The sequence below is a fragment of the Orcinus orca genome, chromosome 12 (assembly GCF_937001465.1).
Source record: "Orcinus orca chromosome 12, mOrcOrc1.1, whole genome shotgun sequence".
Lineage (NCBI taxonomy): Eukaryota > Metazoa > Chordata > Mammalia > Artiodactyla > Delphinidae > Orcinus > Orcinus orca.
Window position 1 is genome coordinate 77,518,210 of NC_064570.1, and position 19,232 is coordinate 77,537,441.

Below are 19,232 nucleotides of genomic sequence, written 5' to 3' on the forward strand. Positions count from 1 at the left end.
TATTAAAATCGCACGGATAGGGAAACCCGAGCTCCCCAGCCCGCCCCAAGCGGAGGAGTGAGCGGATTCCCTTGGCAGTGAACCCGGCTGCGGCTGTCCCCCTCCCCGCTTCCTCCTCCCCCTTCCCTGCCCCCCTCCCTCCTCCCCGGCGGGGCACTGCTACTACGGCGATCGCCACCTCACGCAGAAGGAATGCTCGAAGTATGCACACGTTCCCAAAAGTAGACCTCCTTCACCGCCGGAGGAGCATACATCACCCCGTGGCAGCCGTCCACCTTCTCAGGCGTTTCGTAACCGAGTAAACTGAGAGCTGGGAACAGCCCTCTATTAAGTAGCCCGCGGCGCGGAGCCTCTTCCCACTCGACGAAGGCGAGCCGCCCCAGACGCGTCCGCGCGCCGGCAGCTGCGGTCCCGGGCCGTCTCCGCCTGCCCTGCGGCGCCCGCCTCTCCGCCCGGGATCCTCCTTCTCTTACAAGTCCGCCCCGGTGGCCCTGCCGCTGCCCACCTCCGGGCAGCCGCCAGGTGCGCCCGGAGCGCAGCGCCGATTGCCGGGGCGCGCGGGGGCCACACCGAGGGCCGGCTTCTACGACGCCGGGAAGCCGCTATCGCAGCCGCTACCTCGGTCACCACCGCCTCAGGTCGGTCCGGCTTCCGGCCCCGTCACCTCGTCCCTTCCAAAGAAAACTAGGGAAACTTGCTTCTAGCCTCTTCCTTGCTCGGTTCTAAGCCACTAAGGAGCCCGAGCGGGGACCGTTTGGACTTGTGCCTGAGATCTGCCGGGTATTCTGAGCTTTTTGTGATTCGTCTGAGTCATTGAGGGGGAAAGAATTGTAGGTTTTCTGAAGAGCTGATGCAGGGAGGCTGTGCGCGCGTAAAGCACCCCGTTCGATGTGCCAGAGTGTGGAGGGATTTCGTCTATAGATGCTTCGTTGAAATTGACGCAGGGCGCGCCGGCTCCTGGGGCCGCCAGTCCCTCAGGGCCTCGCGGCTGCCGCGGTGCCGCACGCGCGCAGGGAAGGTGTTTTAGCGATGCACGGCGCGGAATTCTTTGGAGGGCCGGCGGAGGGCTCTGCCCCTCGTCGAGGCTGCGTCGGTGTGTGTGGTGTCCGGAGACAGACTCCCGGGCGAGTGATCTGGCTCCTTTCTCGGCTTTTCAAAGCATCCCACATGGTGGGTCAGCTCAGCTCTCGGGGACTCAGCTTTGGCCGACTTTATCCAGCTGCTGGAGACAGCTCCCTCCCCCGACCTCTCCCCCTCAGTGCATAAGTGGACGCCCTACTCAGGGTCGTGGAACCTCTGGGGGAGTTTCCATCCCATATCCAAAGAGGGTAGGGATCAGAGAGTTATTTACGGAGCGGGGACTGTAGCCAGGCAGCAGAAGAGGTACAGCAAAGGAGGCACCCGTAGGGTCCTTACGGGGCTTTCTGGGACCCCTTTCCCCCCAACTCACCCCGGATTATGTGGCCTTCTGAAGTGTGCTGGAACGCTGGGGAGGGACGGGGCAAGAAAGGAAATGAGCGCTAAACTCGGTCCTTGGGTAACGAATGTCAAGGTTGCTGTGGGTGACGCGCAGGGGATCTGGAGGCACCCCGCGGGGTAGGGGTGAGGGTGTCATTTCCTTTTTTAACTTGACAAGGGAGTTAAAGGAATTGGCCTTTTCCAGCGGAGAGGGGGGAGGGGACGAGTTGGCAAGAGGAGATGAATCCCGTAAGTCTCCTACCCCTTTCCCCACCCCCGCAATTGACTCGTATTCATACAGGAGGGTGAAGTGAGGGAATCCTCGCTGCCACGTAGGGGCGGCCGCTTTCAGATTTTATGTCTGAGAGTGCTCAATGAAGTGCTGCTAAACATTCATATAAATATTTTGGCTAAAAGGAGATAAAACTTTTTTTTTTTTGAACATATGGGTGGAATGCCTGGCTGGCTGGCCGAACTGATTCTATGTTCAGATAACCCCGAGGCATGATTCCTTGTGCCGCTGAGTCAGGTAGCCGATAGGTGGTGCTCTAGACCCAGGCAATAGCCCTTCCACTACTCAGGTTTTTGTAGCTAGTGAAGAGGTTTAAAAAAAAAAAAGCAGCACACGGTTTTTCGCTGGGTCGACTGTTAGCCTTTAACTTTTCTCGAGCATGACTGCCAACAGAGTTGGAAATTATTATAGCAAAGTTAAGGCCAGATGATGGGACAATGGGCCAGTCTCACCTCTTGCTTTTCACTGATTTAGAAAAGGGTTAGAAATGTCAAAGAGTTGTTAATTAGGAAGAAAGAAATTGCTAGAGTTCTTGGATCCCCAGAGCAGCGACAAAAGTTTAATCTTGGCTTCATAAAAATGAGCTCCGGGCAATTTGGCACACCCGTTCATCAGACATTTAAAATGCAATTTACACTCAGGTCCAGGAAAGCTGCCCTAATACATTGTGCCAATAATTTGGAAAGACACGGTTGGAGGTTGTCAGTTTCTTTTCTCAAAGAGGGCTCGACCTGTGGCTCATTTTTGAATTCCCAAGCATGACTTCTTTTTTCACGAGGCCTGGTGTGTTGTCTTACAATCATTTATGTACCTCAGAATCAATTCTCTTTTTATGTTTCGCTTCTGGAAGCCCCCCCACTTTTAAGTTCGTTGCTAGTAGCTTTTGTCTCTGAATTGGACCTTAGAATATTTTGGAAGATTTCCTTCTACTGACATAGGTTAGGCACCTACTGTGTGCTGGGAACCACAAAAGACGAATAAGACTATTTGTCTTTAAAGAATTAATAACCTAGTTACAGAATCAGGAAAAATCAGTGTAGAATGTATTCTCCTCCTGAGCATATAAGCCTGTAATCTTCTGGAATAAATGAACAGTTAAATGAGAAGATTAATTATTACTGAGAATTTTATTAAAAAACGTCCTAGGAGGGGCTTCCCTGGTGGCGCAGTGGTTGAGAGTCCGCCTGCCGATGCAGGGGACACGGGTTCGTGCCCCGGTCCGGGAAGATCCCACGTGCCGCGGAGCGGCTGGGCCCGTGAGAGGCCTGCGTACCGCAAAAAAAAAAAAAAAAAAAAGTCCTGGGAAAACAGGAAGGAGTGCTTTGTCTCTTCTATTGCCTTTCCCTTTTTATGATGTATTTTAGAGTTGTTTTTTTCCCCTCATCTTGAGTAAAAGATTTATCAGCTGTGAAGATAACATAGCTAGCAGGGGGTCAGGTTTCTCTTGGTCTGCACATATTTCTGTATAATCCATGTCAGACCTTCAAGAGCTGCGTATTTGTAGGCAGAACAAAATGAAGAAAAAAAGAGAGTAAAAGAGGTTTATTATACTTTTCCAAATTACCCCGAGACCACTAAAGTACCGTTACCTAAAGAGTTCAGCAGCTAGGAAAAAACGGCTGGCCAAATAAAACCCCCAGCTGGAAGAGGCATTTGGTTGAGTCAGGGAAAAGATGACCTCTGAATTAGCCATCACCCAGGGGGATGGAGTTATGTGGGGCGTGGTAAGGCCTTCACCCCGGATGTTAAGCAGGGCCAGCCTCCAGGAAAACAGGACCCGCTTTAAACTTGAACTCTCTCTTAGTGCCCGTGATTAAACTGCTGCAGATGAACTTGACTTACACTGCTTCACAATAGGCCCATTATATGCTGGTCTGGGCCCTATGGTTATTAAGGCAGATCTGGTTGGGTCCTGGCCCGGGTCCAGGCTCCAGTTCTAACCTGGCTCCCGGCCTGCCCGGACCCGGTTCTGACGCCGTCACTGCTTCCTCCCGCAGATCCCTTCATGCGGCTTTGAGCCCCGAGGCCGAGCATGCGGACCAGGCTTCCCCCAGCGCTCGCCGCCCTGGGCGCGGCCCTGCTCCTGTCTTCCATTGAGGCAGAAGGTAAAAGGCTCTTCCCTCCTTCTCCCCCGTGACCATGCAGAAGTCTAGAAAGGAAAGAAGCAGATCTTTCTTGTCTCTGTTGCTTGCTGTGTTTCTCCCTGCGCTTCGTGTGTTCTCCCGGAGTTTCTCTCCTTCGGAGAAACGCCCCCTTCTCTGAGGTCTGTCCATTTCCCAGCTCTCAGGTCTCGCTCTTTCGTATTCTGCTTAAGCCGTCCCGTACAGTGCTGTGTGCTCTCCTTGCTCTGGTCTCTGCGGTGTGCTGTCCACACTGCCACCGACACGGCCGCCTTCCGAGAGGACCAGCCGTCCGGGAGGGGGCGACGGCTGCACCCAGCTCTGCGGGACGAACACCTCCGGGGGGGGTACCCAGGAGCCCCGGAGCGCGGGCGCGCTCGCTCGTGCGCGTGGCTCGGGACTGCGACCTCGGTGACAGCACGCAATAAAAGACTCCAACAGAGCCGGCTCTGCGCGTCTGTGTGTTTTGTGGGGAGTTCAGTCGGCTAGGCGGGCGGTGCAGGCAAATGAGGTAGCAGCCCAACCGCCCAGGGGACTGGCGGGCCAGCAGAGATCCGGGACGCGGGGTGTGTTCTCGCGGCCCGAGGTCGCCGCTGTCTCTGTTTGGTTCGCTGGGCTACGAGACCCGTGGCTCAAGCCCAGGCCCAGCCCCAAGCGAACAGGTTGGGTCTGGGCCAAGGTTCTCAAGCTAGGAAGCTAGCGGGCGCCTGGCAAGCCGGGCACCACCTACCCCTCCCTCCTTCCCTCAGCTTCAGACCTGAGTGCGGAGTCGCTCAGAGGTTCGGAGATGGGTCTCAGGGCCTCAGGGTCTGCAAAACGGCTCAGTACGCTCCAGCCCTTGGAAAACGAAGGACTTCTGCTAGAGTTTTAACCTTGTTTTAGGCTTGCTGCGGTGTGCACTTGATGCCTTCCTTTCTCAGCATTCGCGGAACAAGCCCTTTCTGTATATTGACCCAAGAGGGGCTTCTGTGTCCTCTCAGTTATCGTTGGAGACCTGATAAACTAGATTTATTGTTCTGCAAGGTAAATGGGGTAATACCATAAAAGACATCTTAAGAAATGTATACTTTTTTTCCAATGCAGAAATGCCCCCGATGAAATTAAGGGAGGAGAGCAATACTTCTGTGTGGGTCAGTGTGGAAGGGGGGTAGGGCGGGGGGGGGGGTTGTGTTTCTTAGAGGCTGTGGGGAAGGAGAGCTGTTTTATGACCACACTGAGATTTTCAAAAACTTTCTATTGTGTTTGATTCTCTAGTTTGAGACTGCAGGTACAAAAGACTAAGATTGGGCAAAGCAGAGTCTTCAAAATGTACGGCTTGTTCAGAAAAGTGAGGGAAACGTGCTGGCTCTTCTTATCTGATTAATACTTTATGAATGTAGAGGCTTTTCAGAGTGGCCTCTGTGAAGTAATATTCAGCTGAGGTTGCCTTTAATGTTCCTTTCTATGTCGTTGTTAGGAAGGAATTTCACTTGAGGAACTTCTGGAAGCCTTACTAAAGATATTTTTAGATAATTCACTAAAGTGGCATATTTATTGCTCATTAAGAAAATAGTTATTTGAAAATCAGAAAGGGTTGAGAAGTCTTAGGACAAGAATTGGGTTGGAAATGATGTAAATGGAAAAAAATCAGTTCTGAATTGGATAATGGCTGGTTAGCAAAGTGCAGTTGAAAAGAACATTTTACTGTCTACATTACTGATTGTTTCCGTATTTCTCATAATTTATCTTTTAGATTTGTATTTATTTCCACATTATACAGCTCTTTCTTTTGCTTTCTTAAGCTGTTTCTCTTCTTGTCTCTCACCCACTTAGTCCAGCATTTAATAATGATCCTTTTGTAAGATCTGTTATTTGGAGGGGGCCTTATTCTAGTTTGGCACTGTCAAATAGAAATAGATTGTGAGCCACAGATGCAAGCCACATATGTAACTTAAAATTTTCTGGTTATGACATTAAAAAAGGAAAAAGAAAAAGGAGAAATTAATCTTTATAACATATTTCACTTAACCTAATATATCCATAATAATACCATTTAAACATGTAATCAATATAAAAATTATTAGTAAGATATTTTGCATTCTTTGTAGCTAAGTCTGAAATTGGGTATGTATATTATGCTTGCAGCGCATTTCATCTGGACTGGACACATTTCAAGCGCTTGATAGCCACATGTGGTTTGTGGCTCCAGTACTGGACAGCAAAGCTCGGGTGTTAATTACTAAGTGGCCCCAGGAGCCTGGGAAGGGCTAACAAAGTTTGTGGCCAAGGCCTTTCTGGGGACAATGGGCTGCAAACAGAATTTCTCTGAAGTATTTCTGATGGCACATTTCACAAATTCAACTGGCAGCCCTGCTTCTTGATATGTTATTTTGATCTGAGTTCAAAAGTAGCCATTGTGGAGGGTGGGAGGGAGACGCCAGAGGGAGGAGATATGGGGATGTACGTATATGTGTAGCTGATTCACTATGCTATACAGCAGAAACTAACACACCATTGTAAAGCAATTATACTCCAATAAAGATGTTTTTTAAAAAAAGGGTACATTAAAAAAAAAAAGTAGCCATTGCTACTTTTCTTTCCCTTTTGCAACTCATACTTGTACTCTTGTATTCATACTATTTTCCAGTCAATTTCTACTTACTTTTTTTTATATGTTGAAAGCTCAATACCTTTAATTAAAAGGTTTTGGCGTTCACTTTTTGCATTGCTCCTTTTTTATAGGGGTACCACCTTTGTCATGTTGTTTTCTTCTACTTACTTATACAAGGAACTTTATTTTTCATAATACAGTATTTGTTCCATAGAAATAAGAGTGAAAGTGATTTTTTTTTGCTTTTAATATTTGTAATTTTTAGCTACAGCATAGACTTTATTAACCTTATAACCTGGCCAGTGCTCTGTAAGATCTAGAATGTGTAACTTATTTTTGGTTCCTGTATCATACAGTATGTAAATTGCCATTTAGAAAATTTAACGCTTTGCATTTAAAGATTAATGGCCAGCGTTCCCTGAGAGTTAGACGCCTTTCTAGTTAATCTAGAATTTGAGATGGACATATGTTTTGTAAAAAAAATAGAGTTGTAATTTTAGTAAGTCTGATTTGTAGTTCATAATATATAATGAACGATTGGATATTTTTAGTTCATGAGTGAGTTGAAGTCTTAAGCTTTAATTATCTTACATCTAGGTTAAGAGGCTAATTAATGTATATTTCTATACTCCTGTGTCTAACTTATGTTCTAACAGAAATTTCAAACTCGATGGGAACTTATAGATCATCTATTCTAATCCTCTCATTTTCCAAATGAGAAAATGAGGACCAGAGAAGCTGAATAACTCAGTCAACTAACCTGATTGCCTAGGGACAAGGCATAGACAAGACCCAGGTCTTCTAGTCCTGGTTTCGTGCTAGTTTGCCCACACTATGCTGCTTTCTTGCTTGAAAACGGGTCGACCCAGTCAGTTTCATGAAAGGATGCATTTTGTAATCTGTACAGAATAATTTATTACTTGTCTAAAATATTAACTTTTCAACTGCTTATTTTTGGTATCTTATAAACACAGACGAAATGAGTATCTGTATCATGGCAGAGATCATTAAATTTATACTAGCTTTGGAAGGAAAAGTTAAACTAATGCATACTGAATATAGTAAAACCACACTTTGTGCACTTCTCAAGGTTTCTGCCATTAAGGTAGTACCCTTCTCAGTGTTGCCATCACAAAGATTAGACTAAAGGTCTTACTAGTTCATCAAGATGATATTTTAGTAGTGTGTTCTCAGTTTTCCTTTACCTTTAATACATTTTATACACTTGCCAAATCTTACTAGACTAATCTCCTCCCACCTGTCCGTCCATCTATCCATCCATCCATCCATCCATCCACCTCTGGGTAAACTTTTATGTCTTCCTCTTGGGTGCCATAATTAAAAACAATGTTTTGTGAAAAAATTATATATCAAGGTAGATACTTTGGTTTCAAAATTGCTTGAACAAGTTGTAAAGTTAATATACCAAATTCTATCTGTATCTGAATTGGAGATGTCTGAATAGCACATATTGATTGTTGACCAGGCATCAAATAAAGGTTTTTTATAGAGAAATACTTATGTATATTTTAATAGGCAAATACATATCAATATTGGTTTCTAAAGTTAATCTTTCACTCAAATATTTCTTATTTTTTACATTTAAGCAAATATGGTAGGAAGCTGTATGCTCTGGAGTCAGACTATGGGATCAAAGTTTTCCTGCCTATTAGCTGTGTTAACCCTTGCGAATTTCACTGATTCACCCGTTAATCAGGGATAATTAGGCCACTCTTCTGGGTGATCATAAGAAAAGAAGGAGACAATATATAAAGTGACTAGCTCTCTGCCTGTCACAGAAGAGACACTCAGCAAATGCTAGCTATAATTATTCCTAAAAAGTCCTAAATCCTGCCAATTTATCTAAGGAAGATACCAGCAGAATGCAGTTTTCATAGCATAGCTTTTTGATAACAAAAAGCATTATTCATAAATATGAACTTAAACTGCTAGTGTTATGAATACTTAAAATTTTAGTTTCTTCACTATCAGTATTCAGTTTTATGAATATATATGATTGCTATCTTATTTATTTATAATTTTACTTCTCTTTGTCTTCGTTCAGATTCTTCTTCTACACAACTATGAGTCTTTACAGTCATGATCCCTATGTAGGTAGTTCATCCTAGAAATATTCTGGCATCTGCATAGACGCTGCTTGTAACAATGCAAGGGCGGTTGTGAATTATTTTTATATAAAATAAAAGATTTTCAAAGTTAATGATTCAAGTTGACAGGGGTCCACACTCACACCTGCTTTATTATCTTTTTTCATGAGACAAACAAGCAAAATATATAAACAGAATGGCAAGCCTAAAAGGTTTTACAAGAGATAAAAGTGGCAAGAAGAGAAGTGGAAAGGGCTCTCTGTTGTACACAAGCTGGTCGACCATTCTTTCCTACTTTTGATCCCCAAGTACCACATCTGAGTTTCTATAAACACCTTAAAGTCCTCTGAAATGTTAAAGACTTTTCCCAACAGTCAATTTTTCAGTTTTTCTGGAATCCTGGTCATTTGGAAATCAACAAGGTGGGCGGCTGCTGCCCCTCAGCAGCTTTAACCTAATGTCTGCTGCTTCAGGTCAATTTCCTTGCAAGGTTGGTGGTACTGTTTTTCCATGTACTGATTTTTTTTAAAAGCATGCTCAGGCCAGTTGCCTCTGCCTTTGCATTAAATTTGTCCTGAGCCATTGCTACTGGAACAATATTTTATAATGATATTCTTAATACCTATTGTCCTATTAACATCTGTTGCATGCTTGTTATACTAAGTGATGACTGCCAGTAAACCTCGCAAAACGGTTACAGACAGCAGAATGTTGAGTAATTAAACTATGCATGTAGATTAATAGTCTAATCTCACTGCCTGTGTATGGATAGTAAGAAAATAACATTCATTCCATTACTAGCGTATCCAATAAGAATAAAAAGCCATCTCCTACAGTTGGAAGCAGCAGTTCATTAAAGCAAACGTTTGCTTAATTTGTATAATTTCCATTAAAATGTGCTATTAATATTACATAAATACCTAACCCCAGTTCAATTCTATGACTCATGTCTCAAAGCTACTGCTATAGTTCAATTGACCTTTAGGAAAACCTAAAAGGAGACTGTAATCTCTCAAAAGAGAGACAAAAATTCTGACTCACCAGGAATACTTTCAATCCGAAACACTTTAAGAAGAGTATGGCGGAAAGTCATCTTATTGTGTGGACCTGCTTCAAGAGTAATACTTTTTAATGCATCGACCATGCACTGACAGTGAGTCAGTACAATGCTGCATGATGAGGCATGAACACTGCAGAGAGAATATCATTATAAAATATTTCTGGAATGTCTTTGTGTAACGACTATTGTACATGGAGGCTTTCATTCATTGTGGGAAACTAAAAACAAGTCAACATTTCATTGACACATGCATGATGCTGTACAGTTTTGTATGTAAACTATTGCTTTCTGTACTTTTCAATTATTCCTGTCATTGACTTCTCCAAGATTTATGCGCAGTCGTGTCTTCAGATGGCTGATCCTTCCTCACTATTTTCTTTAAGTTCTGTAAATAAATGTCCATAAATATACATTGATGTTGTCTTTTCATAATTAACCATTGTTTTGTAAAGGACCATACTGGCATTTTAATTTAAAATGCCACTTCTAGTATGGAGTATACCTGCTGCAAAGGAAAATAACAGTGTTGGTTTACACCTTGCAAACGTACAGCAAATTGGTGTAAACAGGCAGAATGTTTGTTAGTTTTATAAACATCTGTATATCACTCTTTATATACTTATAACTGATTGACACCCCTTATTACTATTTTTGAACATTGGTCTATATGAATACAAATATACATTTAAATGTATATTTCCTTGTGAGACATAACAGTGCTAAATTTCCCATGATTCCTCCTTTTTATTTCAATACATTTTTCATCTCTGCCACAGATTGAGAATTATCAAACAAAAATTAATAACAAGGCAATGATGCAGAGAATGAACCAAAATATCATTGATCCTTTTCCACATTATGGAAAAAATGTATTATGTCAGTGTTCTCACTTAACCTCTGTGGTTGTAAGCAGGTTGTGATTTGGCATGCTTATTCAAAATGCACTCAGCATGTATCGAAAGTTCCTTAATTGTTATGTGAATTGTTTGCATATGTGGTTATTATATGTGATTTCATTGTACCTGTATATGTACTTGTATCCAAATATGTTTCTATTATGCTTGATTTTGCTGGCCATTCTTGGATGACCGAGCAACTCAAGAATCCAAAGTGTTTTGTGCTGTCTTCTGTAATATGTATACTCTCTGATGTTTTGTCACATCTTGTCAGCTTTTAATTTTATTCTCGTCCAACAAGATATCTTTTATATTTGTTGGAAACAAATTTATGCAAAGACAATTTTAGTAAGCTTTGCTCAACACAATTCTTTATTAATTAAATTGACCGTTTTGTGACATTGGAAAGTGTAACTGATATCAACTCTCTCTCTTGCAGTTGACCCACCTTCAGACTTGAATTTTAAAATTATAGATGAAAATACTGTTCATATGTCATGGGCAAGACCACCTGATCCAATTGTGGGTTTCAAAATAACAGTGGACTCCACAACGGGTAAGTTTTGACATGTTGGGATTTTAGGACAGAGACATCAAAGGTGATATAATCTGATCTTTTCCCCTCCTTCCATTTCATTATGAGGAAGCCAGGATTTAGAAAACCTGAGAGGTTCACCTAACGTCGCAAGATATTTGGTGGACTCAGATCTCCAGATTTCCAGCCCAGGACCCGTTATTATATTTTTATAGTGTTAGCTTTATTAACTTGGTTTGCTGTGCTAAGCTGTTGTTACTAAAAATAGACTTCTCCCCCCGCCCCGATCAGAATATTGCTGGTAATCTTTGCTTTTATAAAATAGAATGATCACTTCTTGACATTCTTCTTGAATCACTTAATCTGTCCAACACTTCAAGTGACAAGTGATGAAGTGAGTTATTACGCCTTGCCCAGTGTCCTGCACACTTCAGTACTCAGGACACAGATTCTGGGATGGTGGTGAGCTGCCATGATGGAAGACAACGATTTACTAGATAGATTCTGTAGATCCTAAGGCTAAGAGTCTTTGAAAGAAGAAAACTTGTTTTGCTTGTTCTCAAAAGTTTTCTTTAGTATTCGTGATGTTGCCCAAGTGTGGAGAACCCATCTCTGTTGATTAACTTTTATTTCTAACGTGGAATGGGAAAATAACCAGTTTTACTAGCACTGGCCAAGTGGTAGGAAGAGGTCTGTATTGGCTGACAGAAGCGATAGATGATGTCAACATGACTTAGCACCAGAGCCGTGTTTACATACTTGTGGCCTTTAAAAAATACCACTGATTTTAAATCCTGGTTTATCAGGAAATTGGGAAGCAGTATTTTTCTCCCATATGATCCGAGAACTTAAAAAGCGATCAAGAATTTACTTTTTATTCCTTGAATATTTTCTTCCCAGATATATTTGCCGTTAACTATTTCATTTATTCCAAAGCAGAAAAACAGTTGAAAAAGAGTTCATCTGGTTTCCAGATGTTGGCAATGACTGACTCCTATACCTTAAAAACCTAGCAGAGCCCTGGTGTCTTGTTTTCCCATGGGGGCCCTGGTGGGTTCTGCAATGCTCCACATGTAAACCTGGAGCATTTCTCAGGGTTCTTTTACATTCGTTACCTTTTTCGATTATTTATGTTTTGATGAAAATTTAATATGTTTAAGAATTTTAAAAGTCACTTAGTCCCTAGGAACTACTGTGTTTCCTGATTGAATTGAGCATTATCATAATCTAGAAGGAAGTACATAATTGTCAGTATATAAGGAAACGCTCAGTACACTGTACCTTGAAATGTTTGATACCTAGTTAAGTCAATTCAGAGGACCATGGTTACCCATTAGCGTATGCTCCCATCCCCCGCTGGAGTACGGAGGATGCACTTCTGTAGAAGAGGATGCTGTTTCCCAGTAGATGTTCCTTTTTGCCTATGGGGTTTGTTGTCTTTGAGTTGATTTTCAGCCCTTCTTTTTCTTTCAGTGCTCTCCTCCAATGCATCATTTAAAATTAAATTATTTTCTGCTTTATCTCTAATTTATAAAAAAATGTGTTGTCTACCATTAATATTCAAAAATAATGAGAGATTTTTGTTTGATATTCTGGTATATCTTTAATCTAGAGGAATACTTGAGTCCACAAACAAATATGGAATATGATTGTAACAAGTAAAGGCAATGCCAGTCCATTTATTGAATTTCTAGAATTCAAAATGTTTGTTTTGGAAGGCAGTAAAAAATAATGTTTGGGTATTCTAAAAAAAATGTGTATTTTGAATTTTCAGATTTTGAGTATATGTTATGTTATATGTGAAAAAAGTTTTGTTGCACTGATGTTTTTCTTTCTATATTTTCAGATGGGCCCACTAGGGAATTTACCCTTGCAGCTAGTACCACTGAAACTTTATTAACAGAGCTCATACCTGAAATAGAGTATGTGGTGACAATCACTTCGTATGATGAAGTAGAAGAAAGTGTACCAGTTATAGGCCAATTAACAAGTAAGCACACATCTAAAGTACTTTTATACCTTATGTTTTGCAGAAGATTTCTCCAGCTTTCAAATTTAAGTTGTTGTTATGCAGAGTTAATTTATATCCATATTAACTATTCTTTCAATGATCCTAGATGTTAGTAGCTGTGAATAATTCATTCCTGATTTATAATCCTGGTCTCTGGAAACAGCGGGAATATTATGAATGAAAACTGTTAAAAACATTAGGCTTTGCCCGACAACAATGTTAATATCCATTTTGAAATGTATCTAAAATCTCCCTAAAAATAATGATATTTGCAAGGGAATGCTTATTTGGCTGTATTCTCTGACCAGCTGGGAATGGACCGTACATTTGAAAGACAACGTACTTATTTTCTTCTTAGGAAGTAATTGTATGGGTCCATTTCTTTTTGTAATAATCAAGTTTTGATTCAGTTCAAACAGGTGGCCCGATAAAGCCAGGGGAGAAGAAACCTGGAAAAACAGAGATACAAAGTAAGCATTTCCCTTTATATTTGTGCTTGGCTTTGCAGAACTTATAAATGTAATCTAAAGGAGATGTTCCAACTAGGTCCATAGTTTCATCTCACTCCTATATTAATTTCTGTAAGCTTTATCTACAGGAAGTACAGGCAACGTAATAGTAATGTATGACTAAGTTGTTGTAACACCTACGTTCTGACTTTCTAACCATTCATTCTATGTACTAAATATTCTTTTGACTGGGAGTGTTTTAAATGTGTGTGTGTCCAAATTCCCCTGCAGGATTTTGGCAGTAGGTGAAAAACAAAGCTCATCACTGGACTTAACTTCTTTCTCAAAGACAAACTATAGAAATAGGTGGTAGCTCAGGGATGCATGAGAGCTATAGGGCTGGACCACAAGGGAGATGCCCTCACAGTGTTTTCAGCAATTCCATTGCCATGAAAATGTATTTCTATGTCTCTGTATATGTTTTGCTTATTTCTAGGGTGTTTACATGGGCTTAGTTGGTGCAGTTGTAACCGTTTCCGGAGTCTCTGTAAGACGTCCCTGATAAGTTGATGCATTTATAATCAAATGAAAGCAATTTTAGTGTCTGGTTTTGTGGCTTCTAGCCCCTTTTGGTCTTACACTGCTCTGTGTGACTTGCTGGGATGGATCCCTGAAGGGTTTCTTGGACTTCTAATTTTGCCACCTTGTAAATTGGATTTATGACTCAGGATAACAATAAAAAGATTGTGAACATGAAGTTCCCTCTATCCTGAATTTTTCCTGCCAGGTCACTGTTTATAATTCTTTTTGATGTCTAATCATCTGAAGCTAAGTTTATAGTATGCAGTTACAATGCAAATATTTTCCCTGAATCATCAATATTTATTCTAAATCAAAGCATTATTCTAAATACTGACTTTCAGTAGGCTTAAATTGGCCCATTAAATAGTAGGCAAAAATTATTTAGGCATGCAACTTGTATTGGCTTGCAAATTTCCCAGGACCTTTCCTCCTCTTCCTAGCCAAGTACTTCTCTTATTATCTACCAACTGACTGCAGGGACAAAAATATCTTCAGAAAATTCACTCAGCTTTGCCTTACGAATACAGATTTTCATAAAAACCAACGTGTTCCCCCCTCCCCACCTGACCACAGAGAGAGGGAAAAATATGTTTGGTTATAAAGGCCAATTGTTGCATTGTTAGTGATTTAAGGGTACTACATATATTTTTACTTTTGAATGAAAATGTTTTCCCCCCGTTTTGTTTAGTACAAGAAGGTTTTAGTTGTCAATTTAAAATACATTGATAATTAGGACAAGATATTATGGCGATTTTGCCTCACATTTATGCTTGTTGGTACTTCTGTTAAGACTCCATTAACCCTCTAGACTAACGAGCTGCAAACATTAGACAATTATATCGTAAAATGCAGGAGAATTGTTAAAAAAGATGTGCTCTTTTCTTCACCCCTACCGCATTTGCTTAAATGGTACAGCAATTGTTTTGTATTTATTGATCTCAGAATACCAAGAATGAAAACACTTTGCTTACATTTCTTTTGTATGTCTCCTAGATATTTTATATAGTTTTTACTTGGAGAAAAGAGTGAGGATATAGTTATAAAAATAGACAAATCAATAGCAACGATACTTGGGTCACAGGCTCTTGGAGAATGGGTCTAGTCTTGCACAGTGTCTTATACAACCGTTTAAAGACATATAGTTGCAGAAATGCATACTGAAAATGCTTCTATGTGTGCCAATAAAGTTTTACATTCTTTTGTGCATGTCAGTTGTGGGTAAAGAACAATGTGAAAAGTTCTAATGAACAAAATGATTTTAGGAGCCAACCTTTTTGCCACGTTAGTTTGTATTCCTTAATGCTAGATGGATTTATTAGTGTATCATTTAAAAAATATATCACATGTATTTCAGAATGCTCTGTCAGTGCCTGGACTGATCTAGTGTTCCTTGTGGATGGCTCATGGAGTGTGGGAAGAAATAATTTCAAGTACATTTTAGACTTCATTGCTGCTCTTGTGTCTGCTTTTGACGTTGGGGAAGAGAAGACAAGGGTTGGAGTTGTTCAGTACAGCTCTGACACCAGGACGGAATTTAACTTAAATCAGTACTACCAACGGGATGAACTGCTTGCCGCAATTAAAAAAATCCCATACAAAGGTGGCAACACGATGACAGGTATGTTTTTACAAACTGTGGTATTGTTTAAGATAAATGAAGTATCTATTTGGGAAAGAAATAATGCATTGCCCAAATTATCATATGTTAAATAATTTTGAAATTAATCCCATAGCTTTTGATTTTGGTAAAATTGTGTCACGTGGAACTGAACATATTTCTTTTTCATTTCAGGGGAAGCCATCGATTACTTAATTAAAAATACTTTCACGGAATCTGCTGGATCAAGAGTTGGCTTTCCCAAAGTGGCAATTATTATTACCGATGGCAAATCCCAGGACGAAGTGGAAATTCCAGCAAGAGAGCTTCGCAGTATTGGGGTTGAAGTGTTCTCTTTGGGTAGGTCAAGTTTGGTTCAGTATTTTCATTTTAGAACTACTTTAATACTTAATGGCCAGGAAGATGAAGGGTTGATTCCTCAAGGAAGGATTCTTTCTCAAGGAAGGAAAGCAGTTTTTACTGCATTTGATAGTGTAGTGTTAATCCAAATCATTTTCGAGTAAAAGTTCTGCTTATCTATTTCTCTCACGTAACTCCTTTAGCATATGCATTAAGGCGGTATTCACATTCTTTGTCAACACTCTGCTTTTCAAAGAATGCTGGGCCAATGATTCTAATAAAGATCCTCCTCCTATTATCATTAAGTGTTTTTTATGTTTCCTCTCTTATGTAACACTTGAAGAATTCAGAGGGTTCCAGCTCATTCAGGACTCTGGAAGTACAAAGTATTATCTTTACAGATGGCAGGGACAAACGATGGCACGGTTGGCATGAGAGCCCACTCTGTTTTACCAACCAGCCTTTTGCCTCTTTGGCCATGTTACGTGAAATGGGAAAATGCTTTTGTCATTTCAACAGTTGCACATTCATTAGGACGCAAAACAATTCCAGTTTATGACTGAATAGGACTTGAAAATGTCTTTACTTCCCACACTTCCCTTCCCACATCCTTGTCCTTTTTTTTTTTTAAGGCATTAAAGCCGCAGATGCAAAAGAACTCAAACAAATCGCCTCCACACCTTCCCTAAATCACGTTTTCAACGTGGCCAACTTCGACGCGATTGTGGACATCCAGAACGAGATCATCTCCCAGGTGTGCTCAGGTGTGGACGACCAGCTCGGGGAATTGGTCAGTGGAGAAGAAGGTGAGTGAATTGTTGGGCGTTCCCATGTGTCCCCATCTTCCATTGCTTGAGAGCAGTTACGGCTTCACAGGCAGAGGGACATTTAGTTTAGCATTCTGGTTCTATGAAATGGCGGAGGAAAAGAGTTTCCGTCACCATACTCTGCAGAGTGTTTTCAGGGCTCTTAAGAATATTTCAAAGATCAGTCAGTTTGATCCTCCCACATTTGGAAAATGCTTCCATTTTATCAGTCATTGCTTTTAAGTACATGGGAGAGAGAAAAGACATTTCATAAGCATCCTTTGGAGTATTAAAAAGTCACAGTTTCCATAATTGTTCGCCTCTCAGCCTAAGAATTCGCAACTGATTAAAGATAAGTTCTAAAGAGCTACATCTTCAATCATATAAACTCCTTAATCTACAAACCCCAAGTATTTTGGCAATGTTATTATTATTTCATGGACTGAATCTCTTTCTTTGTTTTACTGCCTAATGTCTGATTGTTTGCTCTGCTTTATTACAAAATCCACCCCCGCCCATCTTTCCCCTGGTCAACCTCTCTTTACTCAGTCTTTTAAAACATTCACGTGTTTCACATTGACTAGGGTGTGTGTGCGAGGTTAGGCCAAAGTTTGGTTCTGCCCCCGTTTGAACTCTCCCTGGAAGGGGTGTGGGCTGCGTTGCAGTCTGTTTTGGGGCCTCTGCTCTCTGTTGCTGGCTATCGCCTGAGACTTCCGCTCCCCAGCACTGTCTCCGCATCAATCCAGAGCTTTGCCTAAACTTCCAGTTGGCACATCCATTGCTTTCCTCCCACTGCTTCTCACTTCTTTAGGCGTCATTTTTCTGGACTACATCTGATTGCCTTTTTGAGAGGACAGTGCGTAACCTTGTACATATTTTATCATCCACTGTTGCGGCCTGACTTATAAAAACTTAGAACTATATCTTCTGGTTCCTGGCAAGTCTAAAACTTGGAAGATTTGGTCTGAAATAGCTTAAAATACTTTGTTATCTGCTAAGTGTTGGATTGGCTGAAAAGTTCGTTCGGAACATCTTAACGGAAAATCCCGAATGAACTTTTTGGCCAGCCCGATACATGACTATGTTCTACACTGAGTAAGGATAGAACATTTTTAGATGATCAGTATTTGCTTGTCAATATGCATGTTGTAAACCATTATTTCACCCCTGTTTGGTGGCATTATGAACATAGCTGAACTTTTTTTCTTATCTTGAATAAGTGGAAATACAATTGCTTAAGACGATAAGAGCCTGTCATTTAAGAACTGCTGAATTCTTTATCTTTCTTGGCATATTATAAAGTATCTTAAATGTTACATTATTATGCTTATATTACTATTAAGAGAGAAAAACTTTCTAAAGCATTGAGTAAGTCATTGATTTAACAAATATTCATCAAGTGCTTCCTTTGGTACCTGAATAAAGGCAATGAGTATAATACCAAAACCAGAATGGAAAATCTTGGTCCCAGAGAATGAATTAGGCATCAGATGTCCTATTTTTAATTTCTCCAAGGACTTCTTTTTCCCTAAACTTCTCATCTCTCTGATTAAAATTCAGGCACTGAGTCTCTTTTGGTTTGATGGGTACAGGTGGAAGTGGGGGACTGGGATTGGGGAACTTTTCCTGATGCATTCATGATTAATTCGAATAAGGAAAACTGAGGTGCAAACATGAAGACCTCGTTAACAGGGTTGCATCTCACTGTTTTAAATCACTCTTCTGCTCATTATTTTGTAGTTGTTGAACCTCCTTCAAATTTGATTGCCACGGAAGTCTCATCAAAATACGTTAAGCTAAGTTGGAATCCATCTCCTAGCCCAGTGACTGGCTATAAAGTTCTCCTTACACCCATGACCGCAGGAAGCCGACAGCATGCTCTGAGTGTGGGTCCTCAGACGACCATACTCAATGTTCGTGACCTCTCAGCAGACACAGAATACCAGATCAGCGTTTCTGCCATGAAGGGACTGACATCCAGTGAACCGGTTTCAATAATGGAGAAGACTCAGCCAATGAAAATTCAAGTGGGTGAGTTAATGGGTGTATCACTGAGTTTGGAATACCTGAAGGTCCATTTAATAGTATGCTGGTTCAGGTTTACTTTTAAACAAAATATTTGCAATAGTTTTCTTTTAAAGAAGGCTGCTTACTAAGAAAAGCAGATACCGTAGGCCTTCCGTACCTGAGGTTCCGTATCCACAGATTCAACCACTGTGTGGTCTGACGTTGGTTGAATCTGCAGATGCGGAATCCGCGGATCTGGAGGGCTTACTTCCCTGTGCCATTTTATAGAATGGACATGAGCATCCCTGGAGTCTGGTGTAGGGAAGGAGGTCCTGGAACAAATCCCCCAAGGATACAGAGG

The 19,232-nt window shown here is 41.2% G+C and overlaps 1 protein-coding gene across 5 annotated transcripts in view; it reads left to right on the plus strand.

Moving 5' to 3' along the window:
• Positions 1 to 281: 281 nt before the first annotated feature.
• The window catches only part of COL12A1 (collagen type XII alpha 1 chain), a 113,457-nt gene continuing 94,506 nt past the window's right edge, over positions 282 to 19,232 (plus strand). Inside the window, exons 1-9 of one of the 5 annotated variants that reach the window (XM_049695392.1) lie at positions 282 to 638; positions 3,748 to 3,855; positions 10,964 to 11,080; positions 12,906 to 13,049; positions 13,481 to 13,540; positions 15,456 to 15,719; positions 15,894 to 16,058; positions 16,691 to 16,864; positions 18,605 to 18,895. In XM_049695392.1, the coding sequence (XP_049551349.1) occupies positions 3,783 to 3,855; positions 10,964 to 11,080; positions 12,906 to 13,049; positions 13,481 to 13,540; positions 15,456 to 15,719; positions 15,894 to 16,058; positions 16,691 to 16,864; positions 18,605 to 18,895 (1,288 nt within the window). In that variant the 5' untranslated portion in view covers positions 282 to 638; positions 3,748 to 3,782. The remainder of the gene's footprint in view (positions 639 to 3,747; positions 3,856 to 10,963; positions 11,081 to 12,905; positions 13,050 to 13,480; positions 13,541 to 15,455; positions 15,720 to 15,893; positions 16,059 to 16,690; positions 16,865 to 18,604; positions 18,896 to 19,232) is intronic. The other 4 variants (XM_033428616.2, XM_033428615.2, XM_004270109.3 and 1 more) reach the window with 4 other exon arrangements.